This window comes from Pseudopodoces humilis, chromosome 3 (genome assembly GCF_049639895.1).
Source record: "Pseudopodoces humilis isolate 2021_Gansu_Grassland_sample_001 chromosome 3, ASM4963989v1, whole genome shotgun sequence".
In the NCBI taxonomy this organism is placed as follows: Eukaryota; Metazoa; Chordata; class Aves; order Passeriformes; family Paridae; genus Pseudopodoces; species Pseudopodoces humilis.
This window is the reverse complement of record NC_142202.1, coordinates 14324352-14346189: the sequence shown is the minus strand read 5'-3', so window position 1 is coordinate 14346189 and position 21838 is coordinate 14324352. Positions and strand designations below refer to the sequence as shown.

The 21838-nt window shown below is 43.4% G+C and overlaps 1 protein-coding gene across 1 annotated transcript in view; it reads left to right on the top strand.

The window, feature by feature from the left end:
• LOC148184582 (uncharacterized) overlaps nt 1-21838 on the top strand; it is a 74115-nt gene that overhangs the window by 48247 nt on the left and 4030 nt on the right. The window contains exons 4-5 of the mRNA XM_088052343.1: nt 10354-10460; nt 10574-10672. Coding sequence (XP_087908469.1) covers nt 10354-10460; nt 10574-10672 — 206 coding nt within the window. The remainder of the gene's footprint in view (nt 1-10353; nt 10461-10573; nt 10673-21838) is intronic.

Below are 21838 nucleotides of genomic sequence, written 5' to 3'. Positions count from 1 at the left end.
GTTAATGTCAGCTGCTCCACTAATTACTGCAGGAAAGTGATCCCATCATCCTGGATGAAAATGTCTAACTCCAGCCTACAAAGCACTTTCAGTGCACTAATTCTGTTAATGCTCCATTACTGCTGCATTTGAGCTGTGTAGTCCATCTCCCAAAGTGAGGTAGTAAATCCCCAACCAGTTCCAGAGCTGGGAAAGGGTACAGACTAAAACAGCATTGATGACATTATTGGGCATTGTTTTTTGCTGGGCATTTCTTGAAGTTTATCTAGACAGATCTTCCCTGCTAACTATTAGGTTTTGTAGCCTTCATCCTCCACTTTACCTTGAAGGGAGTTGGATGCCAAAAAATACCCTGTGGACATGGATCTGTTCTCTCTGCTCCTTAGATACTGAAATATGAAATGAGAATATAAAGCCACACAATTGCAATACCTTAAAGACCAGCGAGGTCTCAGGAAACCTGACTGAGGGAGGTATATTTATATTTATATTTATATTTATATTTATATTTATATTTATATTTATATTTATATTTATATTTATATTTATATTTATATTTATATTTATATTTATATTTATATTTATATTTATATTTATATTTATATTTATATTTATATACACATCAACCCCCTCAAACACAGAAATAAAGAATGCCTTGAAACATCTGGGTAGGTATCCTTGGGCTTGAGATCTTGCTTCTCTTGGCATGAAAAGCTCCACAGCAGTCTCAGTCCATGAGAAATAGCCTGGGCACTATACCATAGCAAATGTTATAAGAACAACAGAGACAGGACTTTATGGTGCCCTTCACCCAAAGTCCCCACTAAAGACATAGCTATGTACAAAGGGTGTTATCTTCCTAAGTTTGGAAGGCTTTAATATTCTTTTTTTTTAAGTGGGGATCCTCATGCTGGCATCTTTAGAGATTCCTTAGATTTCTTCCAATCATCCTCACTGTCATTCCTCCTCCTGAAGCCCACTTGTATGTCTCCTTTGAGATATACAAATTGCTTTGGAATTCGTTGTCAAGCAAAGTGCTTTTGAAGAGCAGAAGAAAATGTGTTGTGCTGGCTTGCTTTTGAAAGGAGCTCTAAATGAGGTGTGTTCACAGTGACAGATCAATAAATATGCCCAGATGCCTGAGCTGCCTTTAGGCATTCTCTGTTCACTTCTCAGATGAACTGCAAAGACCCCTGAAAACTTTCTTGGAAGTTGTAAGTGAAAGGCAAAGTGAAATCTGTTGAGCTCCTTGTAGCCCATGGGTTAGCAAGGATTGGATGATGGTGGTTCCTGCAGGTACTGCTTGTCTGATACTCCCTTCATTCCCCATCCCTGGGATCACTGTTAGTCAAAATCCCCTTGCACTGAGTCTTATGGAGTTTGTGCCTCAAAAGTAACTGTTCCTCTTGTTTTAAATGTATGAGCTGTATAAAAGTATTATAAATTGTGATATCATGACTTAACCGTATTGCACATCCTGCAGTGAGCAGTACCTAATGCTCAGAGCTCACTAATTCTGTATATAGGAAAAAATGTTTCTTCAGCCCATTTTAAATTAAAAGAAAAAACAAAACAACAACATGGTTCTAAATAGAAGCCAAATATAAAAAATTGCTGTCTGAGAGGAACTTTTTTGTCAATGCTTAGGAACCAGTGAAGTGAATGGTTACGGATAAGGTTGGAATGTAGCCTTAATGACAGGATATGCTGATGTGCATTATCCTGCTATGAAGTGGGTTTATTTGTACAGACACAGTTAAAGCACCTCATGTGAGAAGGCGAGTGATTGTCAGAGTAAATCCTGTGATTTGGCCTGAAGGTGTGACTACATCTTGTTTGGCTTGATTATGTCTAACACAAGATGTTCAGTGTCTCCCGGAACTCACACTGCAATTAACGCAGACTTGGAGAACTGCATCTCTGTTCCCCATAGGGCACGACCAGCCCAACAGGTACACCTGCACCAGCCCGGCAGATGACACATCTTCAAGGAGCCAAGGCTGACACTGAGAGCGTGGCACGAAGCTGTGCCCCCTCCTGCTGAACAAGGGCTCATGCCTTTATTTCCCACCGTTTCCCGGGGCTCCTTGGCTCTGCTCTGCTCTGCCAGGGGCAGATGGCTGATTTCCATAAGGAGGGGTCGGGCTGTTGTGGCCACTGTGTGCACACCCCGTAACCAGGCACAGTGCAGCTGTAGCTAAGCACGTGAGAAACGCATCCGTCTTCCACTGACGCGGGCTCTGACCTTTCCTGAGGAAAACTGTTGGTGTCACTTGGAGCAGATGGTGAACAGGAGCTTGGTAAAACATCTGTGGTGTTACTTCTAAAGAGTCCTGTCAGGCTGTTTGAGGGCTGGGGCTGTGGAAGGAGGATATCGCTGTTTCTCCTCATTCCAGAGGTGAGCTGCCGCTAAGGGCAGCGTGCACCTGACGTGGGATGGGAAATGTGACGGTGCTTCCATGCAATAAATTGCCAGCATTCCTTGTGATGTCCCGAGCTAGGTGAAATACAGACTGTCATCTTCCACAGTGCTGGACCTGGCCAAATTATCTGGCAAAAAAATGTTCAAAGCCCAGTGGTTGTGAGGGACCTGTTGGACACACTCAGGCAAGAGGCTGCAAGTGTGGGTTACTCACTGACCATGGAACAGCTGCAGATGGAATTCTGACAAACCCACACTTGTCAGCACTGCAACCATTCTCAGGAGCCTTTTAAATCCATTGTGTTGTATTTAACTCAATATTCAGCAAATTCAGCCTGACCGAAGAACCGGTGTTGGTTCTTCTATGTAATCTGCCTGAGGTAGGAGGGGAAGATATCTAAAGAGAAAATGGCCACGACTCTGTGATGGGCTGGGGAATCTGGGAATCACAGCTGATGGGGTATGAGCCATTGCTGTGAAAACTGCTGTGTTAACCACTGTGTCACCCATACCTGTCCAAGGACATTTCTGTGCACGTCTGAGGTGGGTCCTGGCTGTATCAAGGCTCACAAAAGTGAGTGGTGGCAAGGGCTGATTTAGGCTGGTAATGGGACCTTTCTCTGCTCCAAAAGGAAGGGGATGGGAGAGATCATAGAAACAGATTTCCCAGAGAAGCTGATGATGCCCTATCTCTGGAAGTGTTCAAGGCCAGCTTGGATGGAGCTCTGAGCAACCTGGGCTAGTGAAAGATGTCTGGTTGAAACCAGATATTCTTTAAGGTTCCTTCCAATCCATTCTATGATTCTGTGAAACTTTGAGAAACAGGAATGGCTGAGGGGAGTCTTTAGAAGGGTTATGAGGAAAGGCTGAAACCAATGGGAAGTTTTCATCAGGGCAGAGTGTCTCACGTTGCTGGTATAACTAAGCCAGGTGAGAGAAAACAATCTGTGTGCTCAACATCCCTAGACACTAGAACAGGCACTGTGAATTACCAGGGCAAACACAGACTTAGATTTAGGGAGTTTGTGCTTCTGCTAGTGCTTTCTCAGCCTGCATTGATTTCCCAGTTGTGTGATCTGGTTGGCATGTTGTTTGCACCTGAAATACAGTTTGTGATGTGTCAAGCCTCTTTCAGGCAGCTCAGATGCTCTGGGTAATCACTTCTACCAACAATCTGACATCCTCCAATATTTCCTGGTAACCTGACAGCAGATTCCTGGAAATCTTGGCTTCCAAAACAAGAGTGCCTCCTCATTTTGTGTGTGGTGAACATGGCATGCTGGGGGTGCACATGAGATGGGCAATGCTTTATAGATGCAGAAGCATTCCTGTACATTTGCAGTGGGTGCTGCTTTTTTTGTGTGCAGATTTTAAGAGTTATGCCATAGGTGGGTGCCTGGAAGAGATCCAATTTCAACTTCAGAGAATTCTTTGGGTCTGAACTATCTCTATCTGCGGGAAGCGGTGACAGATAGGCTTGTCACCAGCAAGTGTCCTGACAGGAGCAGTGTTGGCAAGGGCAGGTATTCCCCCCAGCAAACCATGTGAGAGGCTGAGGAAGAGCCAACAAAAAGCATGAGGTAGTTGTTATTCCTGTTATGTGGTTTATTTCTCAGTGTAACAACCCCATGTTTACCTGTGATGTTTACACAGCACCTCTGTGTGTTTCATTGTGGCAACAAAAAAGTAACATAGGAACATGTCCCTTTTCCCCTTCCCCTAGGCACAAAAGGAAATCAAAGCTGGCAAACAGGTCCCAGTTGCCTAAGGGGTATTCCTTCCCTTCAGTGACTCCCTAGAACTGGCCCAGGTCAAATATACACATGGCTGTAAAAATATGAATGGAAAGAAGTGAAACATGGTGACAGTAACTCAAACCCTGAAGTGTCTCTGTGAAGAGTGGGATAAAGGATGACTGGCTGGTTTGGGTAATACCAGCTGCCTGCAGCAGTGGGAGTGGGATTGCAATGGAGTTAGTTCACTGAGTGAATTGCACATTCCCAGAGACCTGTGTGGATCCTCCCAATGGATAGCGTGAGCATCCATGACAGTTTATTCTCTTTGGGATCCCTGAGCGTCGCTATCATAGCAAAAGCACCTTTCTCACATATTGGTGGCCCTTCTGCTGCCTTCTTCAGAGGGGACTGGTTTGAGTCCCCCAAGAAACCAGAACATGTGCCAAGGACCTTGCCTGGGCCCAAGTTCTCACATCCCCAAGCCTGCACCTAAACTGCCATGTTCCCTTTGCAGCGTCTGTCTGCCCCATATTTGCTTCTCTCTTCTTTGTCTGGTGCCACTTGGCTTCTCCACAGTCATGGGATGTCTGGCCCTTAAAACACTGAGCCCTAAAACCTGCTGGAGCAGTTAAAATACAGCACTGGAACACCATGCTCAGCAGACTACCTGCTTTTGCCTGTTTTGTTCTTCGTCACCGGTTCTGCTGTGTGCCTTTAGGAAAGAGCTCTTTGTGTCTTCAGTGTTAACTGTGGCTGTTAAACACCATCCTTACATTACTCAATTAACTTGACAAATTCTTGTCCTTAAAATGAGCTGGCCATAGCAGGGTCTGCAGAGCACAACCACACCAGCAACAGGCACTGCTGGGAGCTGCTGCTGCTCCAGGTGACGCAGGTACTTGACTCTACAGGCGATACTCGGAAGTGATTATTTTGTTATCAAATATAAGGTATCCAGGCTGACTGTTAGGTTTCATCCAATCACAAGGCAGGCTTTTATTAATCCCTTATCAATGTAGTGCTTTTGATTGAAATCTGTCCCTCTCTTTCTGTCTCCTCCTCCCTTTTCCTTGCAGGACATAAAAGACAATGGAAGGGATAGGGCCAAACTGCTCTTCTGCAGACAAGAAGCCAATTGTCTAAAAACAACACGTCATTGAAGACCACGGGAGACTGAGGACAGTGGCAGGAGCATGAATATACAAAAGTGCCTACTGTTAAGGCCACAGTTTTAAGTGTTTAAATTCAAATCACATTTCCATTTGAGGTTCGAATTTATGGCAAGAACATACACACAAGGGTTGCAGTGTTCTAAATAAATCTCATCTGACTTCTCAGGGTATTCCTCATGGCAGCACATCAGAGCTGAGTGAAAGGGAGACTCGCTTTCTTTGCTCTATGAAGCAAAAATATCGAAGTAGGTTATTTTGGTTTGGTTTGGGTTTGTGTGCTCTGAGTTAGTAAATAAGGCAGCCTGTCATATCTAGGCTCTGGTTTTCTGATTGTGAGGTTAGTCTTTGGCTTGAAATGCTATTGTTCTTGGACCTTTGCCTTGAGCTGGAGGGCTCATATGTGTGGAGGAAGAGGAGGAACTGAGCTAAAAATAAATTGGGACAAAACACTGCTTATTGCCATGGAGTAGATGTTTTCCTAGATGTCTCGGCAGCCCCGTCCTTGCAGGCAGTGTGGACTGGCACAGTCTGCTTTCATCACATGCGAAGTGTGATTATCTGTATCCCATATCACCTTCCTCATACTTTGCTCTGTGCTCTATCTCCTATTTTGCTCATGCTGGTCACAGCAACCGCAAGAGAAACAGGCTCCACTTTCCATTACACATCAGGCAAGGAGCATTTGCATTGCAGATGTAAGAGGCAGGTCGAGTTCCTTCGCTCCTTCCTGTCCCTCAGCGTGACCCTGTAGTGTCTGCTCCTGCCACAGCCCTGAGCTGATGGAAGATGTTGAGAGCTGCAGGGACTGCAGCACAAAATACCTGTGTTTTCACAGATCCTGGACCAAAAGCACTCTCTGCCTCCCTTTGTGGGGAAGCACCGAAGGCAGAGAAGGAGGGACTTCTGCACCAAGGGCCACAGCACTCTCTGTGACAGGACTTGGTACATGCAGGAGCTGAGCAGATGTTAGATTTCTTGTGGGAGCAATGACAATATCCCAAATTACCTCAGATGAGCTGCAAACTAAATGTGAGAAAACTGCCATTAGTCAGGATTTAGAAGAAATCTTCTGTTGGACTGGACATTCCCTCCTTGCCCACTTTCAGGCATTGAGTAGATGACCCTAACCCCTCACCCATGAAACCCTGTTGGTGCTGGGTGCTTGGTTAAAAGCACAGGATTGACTCAGTGCACAAATTGCCTTGTTCAGTATGGATGCCAGAGAGGCAGGTAAAATGTTCAGATGTTCAAATATTTTCCATGAAAATCTCCCAGCTGAGGTTATCTTTGACCAGCTTATCAACATCCACCATCACACAGATAAACAGTGACCAAAGAAAGATCACAGAGGCCACATCATCCTCTGCCTGTCCAGCTATGCTCCTCTTGCACTGATAAAACATTCCTGCAGCCTTACAAGTTCAAAGGAATGGATAAAGGATTTCTATCAGCAATGTGGTTTTAATCAGATTGTTGTGAATATGCACATTACAGTTTATGCATGAGGTGCTCAGCTTCTGAAATATTGGTACAAGCAGAATATCATTTAAAGTTGGGGTGTCTCAGTACTGAGGCACAGTGCATTTTTAGACATTTTAGAAACCAATCCATAATAACATTTCTCTGTGTGAGTAAAACAGAGAGCACTGGTGATGCCTCTGGTGTCCTTTCCCAGCACGTACTGCCTGTGCTCAGCGGGCCAGTGGCTGTCTCTTGAGGATCAAACCAGGGTATCTGCATGGAAAATTCCCAGGTCTGGCATTCAAGTTTGGTTGTATTATTAGCACACCCTGTTTCTCCTTTTAGGGCAGCTAACTGAGAAGCTGCAGCAGAGCTGTCTTTTCCTGAATCCCCAAAACCATGGAGGTCCCTTTTCCCTTTGCAGCAGTAATTGAGGACATGTAGTTGGATTGCCTCTGGGAGTGGTGAGTTATTAAAAATCAGGCACTTGAGTACCGCTTTTGTGAGCTGGAACGATGGTAAGGGGAAGACAGGCAAATCCCTTGTGCAGAAACTTCAGGCAGGTCATGACCTGTTGCCAAAGGCAGCTGTGTGGTGCTTCAAGTGTCTTATTCTAAAGCCTTTTTCATGCCTAGGAAAGGGGCTTGTGCACCCAAAGTGATGGGTAATTTTCTTCCTGTGTGGGCAGTTAGTTGCTTTAGTCAAAGATGTAATTTCTTCTTACAAACTTTGTTTCATTTAGTGGGAAAAATGCAACAGTAATTTTAGTGTTGTGAGTTGTAAAGTGCAGGAATTGTCCATCTGCGTCCCAGTCCTGTGTCTATGCCTTACCTCTCTAGGTAAGTGGGTGCTGAAAAAAAAGACCCTGAAGCACCCTCTACCATCACTTTTTTTACAATTAAAGCATTCTTTATTTCTCTTCCTAGTACACTGGATGCCTCACAGATCACTAAACTTTAAATTACTTTTCCTCCCCTTGGCTGCTGTGCATTTTATCTATGCTGGTTGCAGTAGGAGAGGGGTGTCCAGGTGGAGCTCCCATGTCAGCTCCATCCCTGCAGACACTGGAAATTCAGGTTGTGTAGAACATTCCATCATAGAATTATGGAATGTCCTGAGTTGGAAGGGACCCACAAAGACCGTTGAGTCCAACTCCGGCCCTGCACAGGACAGCCCCAAGAGTCACTCCATGTGCCTGAGTGTATTCAAATGTTTCTTGAACTCTGTTGAGCTTGGTGCTGTGACCACTGCCCTGGGGAGCCTGTTCCAGGACCCAGCCACCCTCTGGGTGAAGAACCTTTCCCTGATATCCAACCTAAACCTCCCCAGACACAGTTTCAGGCCATTCCCTTGGGTCCCGTCACTGGACACCAGAGAGAAGAGACCAGTGTGTGCTCCTCTGCTTCCCCTCGTGAGGAAGTTGTGTTGTTTGCACATGGCCTGGGACAACTCTCCAAAGACTCATCTGGATGCAGGACAAGGATGTGGCCTGTGCCCCAGCCTTGCTCCCCACTGCTGACAGGTTGAAGTGACTCATTCTTCCAGCCCATCACTACAACAGAGCTGGGTTTTGGTTAGTCCTCACCTTGTCATTTGAGGGTTTTGGAAAAAAAAGAAAACATCAGCAAGGCTGCCTGGTAGTGCCATCTGTGCTGAACGCTTGCCACTCCTCACTGGCTGGGATCTGCAATACAATCTGCAGCCAGCATCTGCTGGGGAAGCTTGTGAGCTCCAACTTCATTATTAAGGGCAGCTAATTACTATTGGAAGGAAAAATCCTGTGTCAAAGTAGCCTCAAAACCAGAACAGGAAGCAGGGTGTCACCTGAGGCTGAGTGGGCTGGACATGAAACATCCAAGACGAATGGATGGAAGCTGGCAACTCTGCCTTTTTTTGTACTAGCTGAAGGTCTTGCCTTGTCTCCCAAAAATACAGATCCCTCCAGCTCAACGTCTCCAAAATGTGACTCTTGAAAAATAAAGGCAGCAGACTTTGTTCCTTCTTTGTTCCTTGAAGTAGCTCAGTGTCTTCATGGCACCTCTGCAGGTACAGCATGGGTGAGGTTGGCTCTTTTGCATAAAGTCTTCACCTTGCCATTAAGATTGTTATAAATCACAGTGCTAAATTAAGTGTTGTGTTACTCTTATTCTGATTCTGTTTCCTTCAATGGCTGTTTATTAAAAATATATATATATATATATTTGTTCAATTCTCCTTGCTCACCATTCTCACACTGCACCAGATCCAGCTCATTCTTCTGGTTATATTACTGAGCACCACTACAGGAAGTTTTTAAGGGTTTTTTTTAACTGGCAGCTACAGAAGTATCACTTTAATTGCACAAAATGTGTAATGGATATCGAAAATACTTTCAAACAGTTGTTTGCCTTGTTTGATTTGTGTGGCGCCACTAATGTAATACCATCTTTATAAATTACCTTAATTATGACTTCCCCTGTGTTATGGAAACAGAATGGAGAGCTTTTTCAAAATGTAACAACCACACTTTCTCATGTCCCATACTTTGCAATATTCAAACCAATCATCCCATCAGTAATAACATGAAAAACAGTTTCACTGTTACAGTCATTATTGAGAATACATGGCTTTAGTTGTTGAAAATTTGCTATCTATATCTACATACATCTTAGTGAGTGCCAAAAGACTTTACTTAAAAGGATCTTGTCTTTTTCAAGCAACCACAGTGTTACAAATAACCACAGAGGTGATAAACAAATGTACTTGCTTCTGTTGTCATGGCTCAAATTGTTCTTTCAAGATGTATGTCTGAATATTATCAGATTGAAACAGATTTAAAATCTGTATTGTCATAAGTGTGAATAAGGTTTGCCTCAGCAGCTGGGAAAACATATTTAAAGCTGTGAATAAATTAATATGAATAAGAGGATGTGTGGGGAGCTGTTTAATACTGCTAGGAGTAGAAAGACCATGTTTTTTCAGTTAATTCAAACAGAATATTTGCATCCACATCTTAAGATGCAGAGCTGGGAGTGACTGAAGTCTGCTGTAGGGATGTTTTTGTTGGTAGGATTTTGTCAGCAAAGATTACAGTAGAGACAGCACCTGTAATGGTAAAACTTCTTCCTGAAGCAATAAAAATCCCCCAATCAATGTGATTAATACAGAAAAAAGACTCTACTGCTGCTGTTGTTTCTGCATGTGCTGGTGGCTTATTTTGCCATTGTTGCTTCATCAGAGGAAGAGCATTTTTCTTATCCTTGTGGTTCCATTTTTGGTTTCAAAGTGTGGCTTTGGCCATGGATGGAAGCCTTCACCTGAGCAGCCTGGAAGTGGCTGTGGGGAGTGCTTGTATGGTCACGCAGCTGAGAGGAAAATACCACTGCCCTGAGTCTGCAACATTATTTCACATTCAATGAAGCAATAAGCCCTGTTTAGTTATAAAACTTAATGAAACATTGCTATAGAGGTGTTTCAGGAGCCCTGCTGGCTTCCCTTGCTCTTCATAAAGTTGCTAAACAACCTTTTGCTGTGTTTTGGTTTAATTCTCATGGGAAAATGTTACACTTTTGTTTCTTTGTAGCTCACTAAATGCTCACAGCCAGCACCACATTGTGCAAGACATGGGAAAAGGGAAAAAGAAAGAAGGGGAAACTCAGAAGAAACTTAACAGAGGATGTGCCCACCAAGGTAATCAGAAAGCAGCTCTAAGTAGCAGAACCATGGGACTTGCATCAGCCTGGTGTTTTGTGGATAAATAAATGAAGCTAATTTACACTGATGAATTAATTGCATTTCTGCAGAGTCCAGCTGCAAAGTTCCCACTTGCCATCAAGTTCAGCATCTTGGATTTGTACATGTGACATCCCCAGAAGAGAGGGACTCGGATGAGGCACAGCAAGGTCAGCCTTGTTTCTCCTGGTGAGCTGCCAGCCTGTTGTTTCCCACCACGCTCTCAGTGGTGCTGGCGAGGCTGTGGTGGCTCAGGGGTGCTGAAAGCAGGCCCGATGCACATCGATAGTGTTGATGCTATGCCTGGTTTGTCACACACACAAGCGACTCTGCCCTGCCTGTCTCTGCATCAAAACAGTCTCTTAGAGTGACATTCCGGGGCTCTTTTTCAGACCCCTTCATCCATGGAAGGAGTAAGCAAAGGAAGCTGGGAGACAGATGTGCAGCTGATGCAAACACAAATCCTCCTAATGAGCTCAGTGGAGCTGAACCAGTTCCATCAGCAGAAGAAATTTCCCTTTTTCCCCAGGTGACCTGCAGCCTGGCTCACTCATACCGAGTCTGAGTGCTGTTGTTTTCTCACAGGAACCTGCTTCCTGTATGTTCTGAAAGGGATGGTGAAGGCCCAAGGGAAGAGCTGAGGGCACAGAAGCACCAAAGCACAGAAGCACCTTTGGAGCACCAAAGACAGTGTTGTTGATTAACCACCCTGGTGGCTGCTGGGTTTCTTCTTGGGTGGCTCAGTTTGGCAGAGTGTGAGGCACTGACCTGGTGTCCTTCTGCATGGCAAGGATGCATTGTATCAGCCGGCAAAAACCTGGGTACCTGTAATCCTTTACAGTTCATCCACCCTCTCCTTAGAAGACACTTTGCTTTTTTATCATAGGGGGTAATAAATAAAAAAATTCATATTTTTACATAATCAGCAACAACAAAGCTTTAGGGACTTCCTGAGAATCTGAAAATTTGATTGCAAAAACAAGCAAAAAGACATCTCCAGCAGTTAAAACTCAGGGCTGTGCTTTGAACTTTTGCCACGTTTTTTAAACAAAGTCATCAGCTGTGATTGCATCCAGTTTGAGATCATTGCCATAATTAATTTTAATTAAAGTATCCTTAACTTAAATCTTATGAAGGTTTCTTTCATGTCCCTGTATAGCACTGATATTCACATATGATAGGACAACATTCACATGCAATTTTGCAGTTCGATGTTGACTCACACAGCACCTGCCAGCTTAGCCATGCTTTGAAAATTCAAAATACGTTTCTGCAAGCAGGTTGTAGTGAATGCCAATACGATGATTACATAAACAGAGGAATCTACTGTCATGCATAACCACAATTTTGTAAATACCACATCACACGTGTCCTCGCACGTGCCGATAGGTTTTTATAGCATACAGGGGATTGATTTTGCTGTGCCCTCATCAATCTATTCCATGTGTTGATCTCAGTTTGAGGTGATGATGTGCTGTGGACAGGGATTTGATCCACACTTTCAAAATCTCTGTAACTCTGGCTGTTTGACTGACAAATTAATCTCCTGCTCCCCCAAACTAGAGCCAGCCCCAGCTGCTGTGTCGTTCACTTTTGGGAAACTGTGAAAAACAGTGAGTGCAGCTACAACTGACTTGAGAGTCAGAAATGTTTGGTATGGATATAAAAGTGTTCCTGGGAGAACAGGAGAGGCCATCTAAATACCTAATTGGCTTTATTCTCACTATACATTCCTTTGGCAACTGCCTGCCGGGTCAAAGCAAGTGATATAATTCCCTTCAGACCTCAAATAAAGACATTCTGACACAGAAATCAGAAAACCAGCAAGTATATAAAGGTGAGATACTATTCATTATCTTATGAAAATATCATTTGGATTTAGTAGAAAATTAAACAGAAATATTTCTTTCACATATTTGAAACAAATGTATGGAGAACGTAAATTATTTACCATACAAATCTCCATATAAGTAGGTCCCTGAGTTTAGGTAAGGCTGGAAATAGTATTAATTGAAAAGGAGTTGATTGAAAATTGCTTGTCTTCCTGAAATTTACTGCCACCTTGAATTAGTATTCCTCATGGTAAGTGCTTGTCAAGCACATGGCCAATAAATAACGCGGGTGGTGTAAACACAGCTATGTGATCAGGAAGTTAAAAAATGTTTGCTAATGCCTTTTGGGGGGTCTTCCTGTTTCCCAGATGAAGAGTTTTCCTGCCCAGAACATTCTCAGATATCTGTATGAGCCTGTGCTGGCTCAGCCAACAGTTCACCTCTGTTCTGCAGATTTTAGCCACAGGAATCGTTTCCAGTTCCGCTTCCCTATTGCCTCGTGTTCTCAAAGGGGAGCGGGTGCAATCAGGAATACCCAGCGTTACTATTGTTGTTGCTAAACCAAATGAGAATAAAGTGGAAAAAACTCTTGAATGGCCTCCTGGAAGCCAGTGTTTAACTCCTGGTGTTGGGATGAAAAACACAGGTTTTTCTATACCCTGGGAAGCATCCAACACTAGTCTGCATCAGAACTGCTGAACAGACTGGACTTTGAGATTGAGCCAGGAGATTAATTCCTACTTTCCTGTCACAGCCTCTTTCCTCTGGAAGGTGGAAAACAAGCCAAAAACCCCTAAAGCAGTGTGTCTGGCCTTTGCTGTTGGCTGCCAGGGCCCTGAGTGCCCCCGTTGCCTGGCTTCTGGGATCCCCATGCACCCATTCCCGCACTTGGCTGCTCCTCATGTGCCTGCTGGACATCCCCATCTGGTCATGGACCCAGCACTAGGTCACCTCAGCCGCCACCAAGCTGCTCCCTGGCATGGGCACCTGCCTCCTTCTCTTGGGCAATCCATCCATCCCTCCTAACTCCCCTCTGTTCAAGGGCAGAAGTCTGTTCTGGGCCAGAGTACTTTATTCTCAGTGTGCTTGGGGAGCTGGCCAGCCTTTGTCACACAGAGATGGTCTTTACCAAGAGAGATGTTGGAATTTCACACAGGGAACGGGATGACCTCTCCTGCTACCAAATTATAGGGAGGTAAACAAGTAAACCAGGATCAGGACAAAAGGAGCTGGTGCTCCATGGAAGCAGTGGTGGAGTTTAGGACCTCAGGAAAGGGTGGTGTTTGGATGGTGTTTCATGAGTTCAAAGGGAAGATGGCAAAGTGCCTGGAGGAGAGGCCCTTTGATTACTGAATGACAAAGTGCAGCAGGCTCTGGAAGCCCCAGAGCTGAACATATGGAGGTGTTGGGAGAATATTAGGGACAGAAGGATAATGTTACACTTGTGCTGCTCCTGCCCCCACCTCGCTGTCCACCTCTGGCCATGGCTGGGCACAAAATGATGGGCCAGAATGGTCCTTGTCTGGAGTGACCGTGGCCACCTCGTCATCTCATTGGTGTCTTTCAGGAACAGAACACAGCCTCTGAATGATGGCTCACAGAGATCACCTCTTGCTGAAGTCCTGCCTCTGCAGAGGGCAAATTATTTTATTTTTGTAATTAATGATTTAGTCTTCAGAACAGGAGGGTTTGGGGCAACGCTACTGCCTTCTTGTGTGGATCCTTGGCAACGTGAAGTGCTTTTATGGTGATCAATTTGGATGGATTTCCCTATTGGTGTCTCAAACCTGTGGGCACAGGAACAGTAAATACCACTAAAAATTAGTTCTAACATTATTTGGCTGACTTTTTGTTTTTCTTAAACATTAAGTAAAGTCATCATCTTAATTAATTAGATGTGGTCTTTCAAAGTTAACAGAGCAAAATTGCTTATTGCTGGTAGGCGTAGTTATAGATCTGTGTCTGAGGCCCTACATGAAAGCCTAGCCCTACATTCATTTTAATTGTACTCCTGCAACGTTTCTCTAGGTTAGAAGTTATACAATATAAACTTGGTTTATCTAACTTACCTTTCATGAGTTCTTACAATAATTAAATGAGCCCTCAAGTAAGGAGTAGCAGTTTCCATGCTTTATTCTGATCCATTGAAGCTCTAAAATCCAAGCTGCAGTAAAGAGGAGAAAACAACAGCGTGGTTTCATACTACCTCAGACATGCCAGTGGAATAATTAATTTGGTCCTCTTGATGATCTTCCATGTTTCCAAGTCAAAACTGATTTGAGCAAGACATCAGTTCAGAGAGAATTAAATGCAATTTTTGCTCATTGTGATAATTAAAAAAACCTGTTTTTCTCTCAGTCTCCTGAGTTTGTCTGATGTTTTTTTTTTTCTCAGACAAAGGGGTCAGTGCCAGAACGGATGTCAAACAACATAACATGAAACGTTAACGATGATTTGCATTTTATTTTGTTTCTCATCATGTTTCTCATCAGGTTCCCATCTCCCCACTGACTCTCTCAGGATGAGTGTGCTTTCCTCCACCCCCAGGTTTTTGCTAAGGCACCTGCAATGTCTAGAGGCCTTGGGCTCTCTCAAGAAAGTCAAACAATGCAATTTTGTTCATCCAACATCCTTTATGTGTAGATTAAACAGAAATAGATCGATCCTCAGCTGTTGCAGAGGCTATCCCCATGCAGATGCCAGAATGTATGAGTCCACTGGACAGCTGTAATCAGGTCCAGGCAGTAATCTCTGCCAGCTGTTGCACAGATGTGCACGACAGAAGCATTTATAGCTCAGGAAGCTTAACAGGAACCACCTAAGAAAGTCCTCCTCTCTTTTCCCACAGCACAACCCCTTCAGTGGGCTGTAGTACCAAGGTCTGTTGATTTCTAAGTAACTCTCCAAATAATTTGAATCTAAAGATTTCTGATGATAAATTGTAATTGTCTATGGAAGTGAATAGCTGGTGCACACCTCAGAGCCTGATTTTGATCTAATTTACCCTGTCCAAGTTATGCTGCTGTAAATCAGGGGTGGCTTTCAGAAGAGAGATACAACAGAGAAATGAGGCAGGAAACAATGTTCTGAACAGGCAGAGCTTGCAGGTTTGCCAGCAGGATTGCCAGGAAGTGCAGGTGCTCTGCAGAGTGGGGTCAGAGTGGCGGCTGCTTCTCTGCAGATGGGTTACAATGGGTTTTACAGCAACTATAGCTCCAGTCCCAGGGGAGAGTCATCTAGAAGGTTATCCTGTAACCCTCCTGGGACCACAACCCTAGGATGACTGCGAGAAAAGGTGCTGGAGCCTGACCTCTGGTCCCTTCTGCCTCCTTGGAAGGAGCAGGGAAAGCTCCTCCTGTTGCATTGGCAGAGGCATTCCCTATCAAATATGGAAAATAGGTGTGCAGAAGGTGCTTTTGACTTTGTGCACCCAACTGGAGATGTTCTCACAGACTCCAGAAAGGAAAAAAATCGCTCTCAGGCAGATTCTGTCATTCCAAATCAAGCAAAATGCCCAGGAAAATCCCAGGAAATTGACTCAAATGAGGATAACTGTGCTTGAGCCATTTGTCACCACTCTTCTTCACCTTATTGTAATCCCAGATATTCTAACCTGAACATAGCCCATTCTTTTGCTGAACTCCATGCACACCTATAACAAAGTGGATTTGTCTTGAATATTTAGTATAATCTTACAGTTCAATTATGTGTACACAAAATACACATATATTCACACATATGAAGAAAATACATATATACACACATATACGTGCAGTAATTTCACCTTCAAAAGACAAAGAAAATATAGAGGTAGAATACAACCAATAACTCATAGTGTTTCTGAAAGCCTTTTATGAGGGTAACCCTGAATAAATTAAACAGTCCAGTTCAGGAACACCAGCTTGGATATTTTCAGGGGCATATGAAGAAAATTCCTTGCGATGATTACAGAGCCGTAAACTGCTGCTGAGTGGTAACCAGTGCTACATGCAAATACGGAAATTGCTTGTTAAGTGTAATGTTCAGTGATAAGTGCTTTGATTACAGTCATTTTAGGGAAATCTGATATATGGCAGCAGCGAGATCGAAGGAATATTAATTCCACCTTGGATCATCTCAAGCCTTGGGACTGGCAGAAGATAGAGAATTTTTTTCTCTCCTTGATAGCTTTAAGTTTTAGACAGCTCTGAATTATTAGGGTTTTTACAGGTGAGAGAAAGATCAGGACATCAAGGTTGTTATAGTTTGTCAAAGTCAGAGTGCAGAACCACCCCACTGACAGCCACAGAAGACACACCACCAGTGCTCCAAAACTCATCAGGCAGCTTCATTGGCCAAAACCTAATCTTGCACTGGAAAAAGAAAAGGAAATCCTGGTCATGAAACCACAACTTTTTCCCAAGGATGTAGGAATATTTGTCATGGAACTAATTTTTTTTCTGAAGACATTGGAAATAAGATGTGGAGAAATGCCTTCTGGTGAGGGGCTGCATAGCTCAGAGACCAAGCTCACTGGGACAAGGTGTTGGATCTTCCAACCCAGCACCAAATCTGTGCAAAGTGGCCTCTTAAAACTGGCTCTGCTTATAGATTATGCCCTTGGACATAAGAGGACAGCCTATGTCTCTTCCCACCCTATTCCCTCTCTAACCTTGGATTTGGGCTTGGGAGCCCCTCATCAGGCATATCCAAGTTATCAGATGCATTTGCATCTGAGCTCTAATTTTTTTTATTTTTCTTTGATCTCTGATTCAATCCTCTTCTTTTTTTCCCTGATAGATTCATATGAGGGAAAAACATTTAATTTTTGAAAAGTACAAATGAAAAATAAGTAACAGAATGTGGGGAATATACGCTGCTATTTCCTGACATTTTAATGAGCTCTGTGGTCTCGTTCTGGCACCGAGCACCCCTGGTCAAAGCAGATCCCTTAAGGCAATGACAGGCTCATAAATGAATCTCAGACAGAATTTTTGTAGATTTTCTCCATTGCATATTCAACACAGACTTGTGCTTGGTGAACAAAACAAAGGGTTTAAGGACTATCTTTAACTGGACACCAAAATTTTGTTTGTCCCAAAAGAGAGCCAACAATAATAACCTGGGGAAGGAGAGGCAGGATGACTATTCTTTGGTTCCTGACCGAAACCAGCATCAGATGGGGATCAGGACATTTTCTAGACATACATGTGCAGACACACAATTTTGCAAAGCATTGCTTTTTGTCCTTCCAGTGTTTAGCCCATCCTCTCTATTTTATCTGCTTTCTATCAGTTTGTAAATTCCCATTCAAAAAGGGAAGCATCCCTGGGGAGCTTCCATTGTCCGCTTGCAGCTGGGTGCCATGGTGATACAAGTCTGAGAGGTGCTGTGCTGTGCTGAGAGGGACCTGCCAGCCCTGCTTGGGCTGTGGCAGCTGCCAAAGCCACCCAGCTGAAGGGCTGGAGCATGTCAAGGGCCATTCCCCAGCAGGATGTGTCAGCCTGTGGAGAGGTCTACATCCTCAGCCATTACTGGCACAACTGCCTCAGATACCTGGCAGATCCATGACCCACAGGCTTAATGTTGGCAAGCCAGCTGTTGGCACTTTGATAGTGAAGTGGATTAAAACCTTGATAATCTGTGAGTGATGGGTATTGTGAATGTGCCTAAAAGGACTGGCTTGCAGAGAAAAGGCTTCCTACACTCAACCCGGACCATTAGCGACATACGGTTTGCTGGCTGCAGTAAGTACACGAATATATCAACCAAACAAAATTCTGCAGGATCATTATTCTGCCCTTAATCAACTGGAAAGCACCTTCCTGAATGAAGAAATGCACCAGCTGCTGTTGAATAGGCTTTCTTCCCTCCAAATAAGACCATAACCAACAGGACATCTGAGTCTGGATTGTTTTCCAACACCTCATCCATCTCCTGCTCTGGCTCATGAGATTACACCCAGCATCAGTGCACTGAAGAGGACAAATTTTATTCCATAGCCAGGAGTTTCAACACAGTTGATCCTTTTGCCCAGCACATCCTGCGCAGGCAATGAGAGAATGAAATGGTATTTTTTGTCTACAGAATAAAGAAGCCATTTCAATCACCCTTCTCTCCCATGCCTTTTATCTTCTGAGTGATGGCAATGTCACAGGTCAGTATCTTTATCTACTTGGTATGCCTTCATCCCATTTCTCCAAGTCAGCCCCTCAGAAACAGCCAGCAGGAGCCATACCAGCCCCCAGCATGTGGGGATAAAGGTTTTAGTGTTCATCCTGAAAAATAATGTTTAATGAAAGTGTGGTTTTGACTGTCAGAGACCGTGCAGCAACCAGAGACAAGGTCCTTGACCATTATCTTTCTAACATTTCCAGACAGGGAGCCAGTCTGAAATTGTTGACTGGAACAGGCTGTGACTTTGCACTTTATGATGGAATATCATCCATGTGAGAGTGAATTTCTTAGCTTGCTTGAAAAATTCATTGGGAATTGGTTTGTACCAAACCAGCCATTGCTATTTGCCTCCCACAAGGATCACATTTCCTGAGTTTCTCTTTTATGGAGAGATTATCAAGCAACTTTAGGAATGGGAGTTGATTCAGACAAAGGGTAAATTCCCTGCTAAACCAGCCTGCAAACCCACAATTTTCAATGTTCCTGGAGTCTGAAACCATGTTGGCCAGTAAACAGGAAGGATCAGAACTCCACACTACTCTTCTTGTGAGCTCATATCATATTATATCATTAAGTCACTGGAACTGGTATATTGTGCTGCGTGAGTCAATGCTTCAATGCCACTGATGCCATACCCTATAGAAATCTCTTCACATAAAAGCTTTGGTTGTGGATTAAGCCCAGCTGGACGTTAAGCCACTCTCACACAGCTCTCTCTCCATCCCCTTCTCTCCCCCGTCCCCACCCCGGTGGAATGGGGAGGAGAATCAAAGTAAACCTCGTAGGTTAGAGAGATAGAGAACAGTTTAATAGAGAGATAGGAACAGCTTAATAATGGAAAGCAAAGTAAAATTCAATAATTGTGGTGAATAATAATGATAATTGAAAGGGAAAAAACAAGTGGTGAGCAACACAATTGCTCCCCACCTGCTGACAGATGCCACACCCCCACTTCCTGAACCCAAATCCCCTCTTCCAGGTAACTCCCTCTAGTTTATATACTGGGCATAATCTTCTATAATGTGAAATATACCTTTGGTCAGTTCAGGTCACCGGTCCCAGCTATGCTCCCCCTCAGATTTTTTTGGGTATCTCCTCACTGGCAGAACGTGAGACCAGGAAAAAGTCCTTGACTTAGGATGAACCTGACTTAGCAAAACCCAAAATATTAGTGTGCTATCAACACCATTCTTATTCCAAATCCAAAACACAGCACTGCAACAGCTACTGAGAATAAATGAACTCTGTCCCAGTGGAAACCATTGCACAAAGTACCCAGGAAGACACAAGCAGTTGGTAGGCTCATCATTGCCTTGCTTTGTGTCGTGCCAGGTGCTCCTCAGTTTGTAAGTGCCATGTGCAAAAGGGACGCTCAGACAACATGTCCCAAGCCTGTCCTCCCACACCTGGAAAGCTTGTGCACTCCTCTTGTTGAACATGAGGATGGCATCACCTGTAACATGAGTCCAAAGCCAACCAACAGCACAGATCTTCTGTGCTGCTCCTAATTCAGCCAAAACACATCCTGATGGCAGGAGGAAAGCAAATCTCTCTGGGGATTATTTCAGAGATGCTGAACCCCAGCCCACCGCTGTAGAATGATGAGATGCTGTTCCCCTCCCAGTCCCATCTCTCCCACCCTGCCCTGTATGAACTCATGTGTATTAGAGGAGATTATAGCAACCAGCTGCCTCAGTTGGTGTTTTGAAGCTAAGCACTCGTAAATGCTTGAAGATATTTGTATTAAAGACAGGCTAAGCAAAAGCTGGTATGAGAAGTAAAGCTTATAATGTGCAGGAAGATTGGGGGTTAGCTTTCAGGTTTTTCACTGGGCTTTAAGTCATATCTTTTCTTTTGAATAATAATGTAAAACCATAAAACTTTGTTACTGAGAGGCATATAATGAGTACTTTGCATTGAAATCAAAATAGTTTATTTTAGAAATACTCAAGCTCTCTTCAAACTACCAAGTCCTTAGTCAGATATTTAATCTCGAATCAGAAATTGAACTACTGCCATTTATCTTAACATTTTAAGCATCAGCATCAAAATAAACCACAAGTAAATTCATTTCAAGTACTGCTGAATACAAGTTGAAAGCCAATTGTTAAACAAGCAACAACTCTTCTAATCACAACAAAAAGAGAGTGCCATAACACAAGGTGAAAATAAGCAGAAAGCAAACAGAACACACCATTGATTGAGTCCTTCATTATCTAGGATAGCTTTTAATGGAGGAACCTGCCTGTGTGTCACTGCTCTTATCTCTCCAAAGGCAGTATGCACACACTGTAAAAATCAGTCTCTTCATTTTCTGCTTGAAAAGATCATTGTGAAAAAAAAGTGTCAGGGAGTGTAGGTCATGCTGATTTATTGGCAATTAAACCTGCAGGATTTCTGCACTCTTCAAAACAAAGTATCTCTGGGTAATTCAGCCTGGCATGTTACATAGTGGGCTAGATACTAAAAGGCATGAATCTTTTTGTTTGTTCATAACAAAAAACAATAGACTTGGTCTTATTTAGGAAATTGCTATTATTTTTTGTAAGGTATTTGTATTGCCCATAAAGAGACAGAGGTAAGTTACCTCTCGACGATCTTTCCAATAGTGAAGATGCTGATTTTATTCCTCATCTTTTGTTGAGGATAGCAAGTCTACAAACTTCTCCTGCTTAAGAGTAAATAGATAACAGTGCTAAATATATGACATCTTGCTAAGGTAGACCACATTTGCTTTGGTCCATGACTGATTTGTCCATTCTTGAGTAAGTTCTTCTGCTCAAGCTTTCAAACAAGACTGCATCTTGTATGGTCTCCTTGTGTGTATTTTCCAGCTGTATTATTTAGAAGATTAAAGAAAAAAGTCACCCTAAAATTGCAAGGCTAAACTGGAAAAATATTCACTATTCTGTTTTTGCAGAACCATCGCATGCAGGTTTAGGCTCACATCATTTACTGAGCCAGCATAAGCTATACCACACAAACAGGTGCTATTAGGATTGATAGTCCCACCCAAAGTGTTTTCCAGAGTAGCAATATTCCCAAATTCTTTCTAATAAAAGTAACTTCTTAATCTGGAAACATTTTTGGAGATCCAATATTGAAAAGTCCTAATGTTTTGATGCTAATTCAATACATTCAATTCAGTTCTTGGACATATGACATGGGAGGAATATTGCAACCAACACTGCACATTTTTCCAACTAATGGTTGTATGGTTGAGAAATCATCTAAATATTAGTTTTTACAGGCAACATTACCCCCATGACATGCTTTATAGATTACCTGCTTGTCTGAGGTCTGGGTCTACACTGGTGAGCTGTTCATGGAAAGGCGTATCCCAGCACA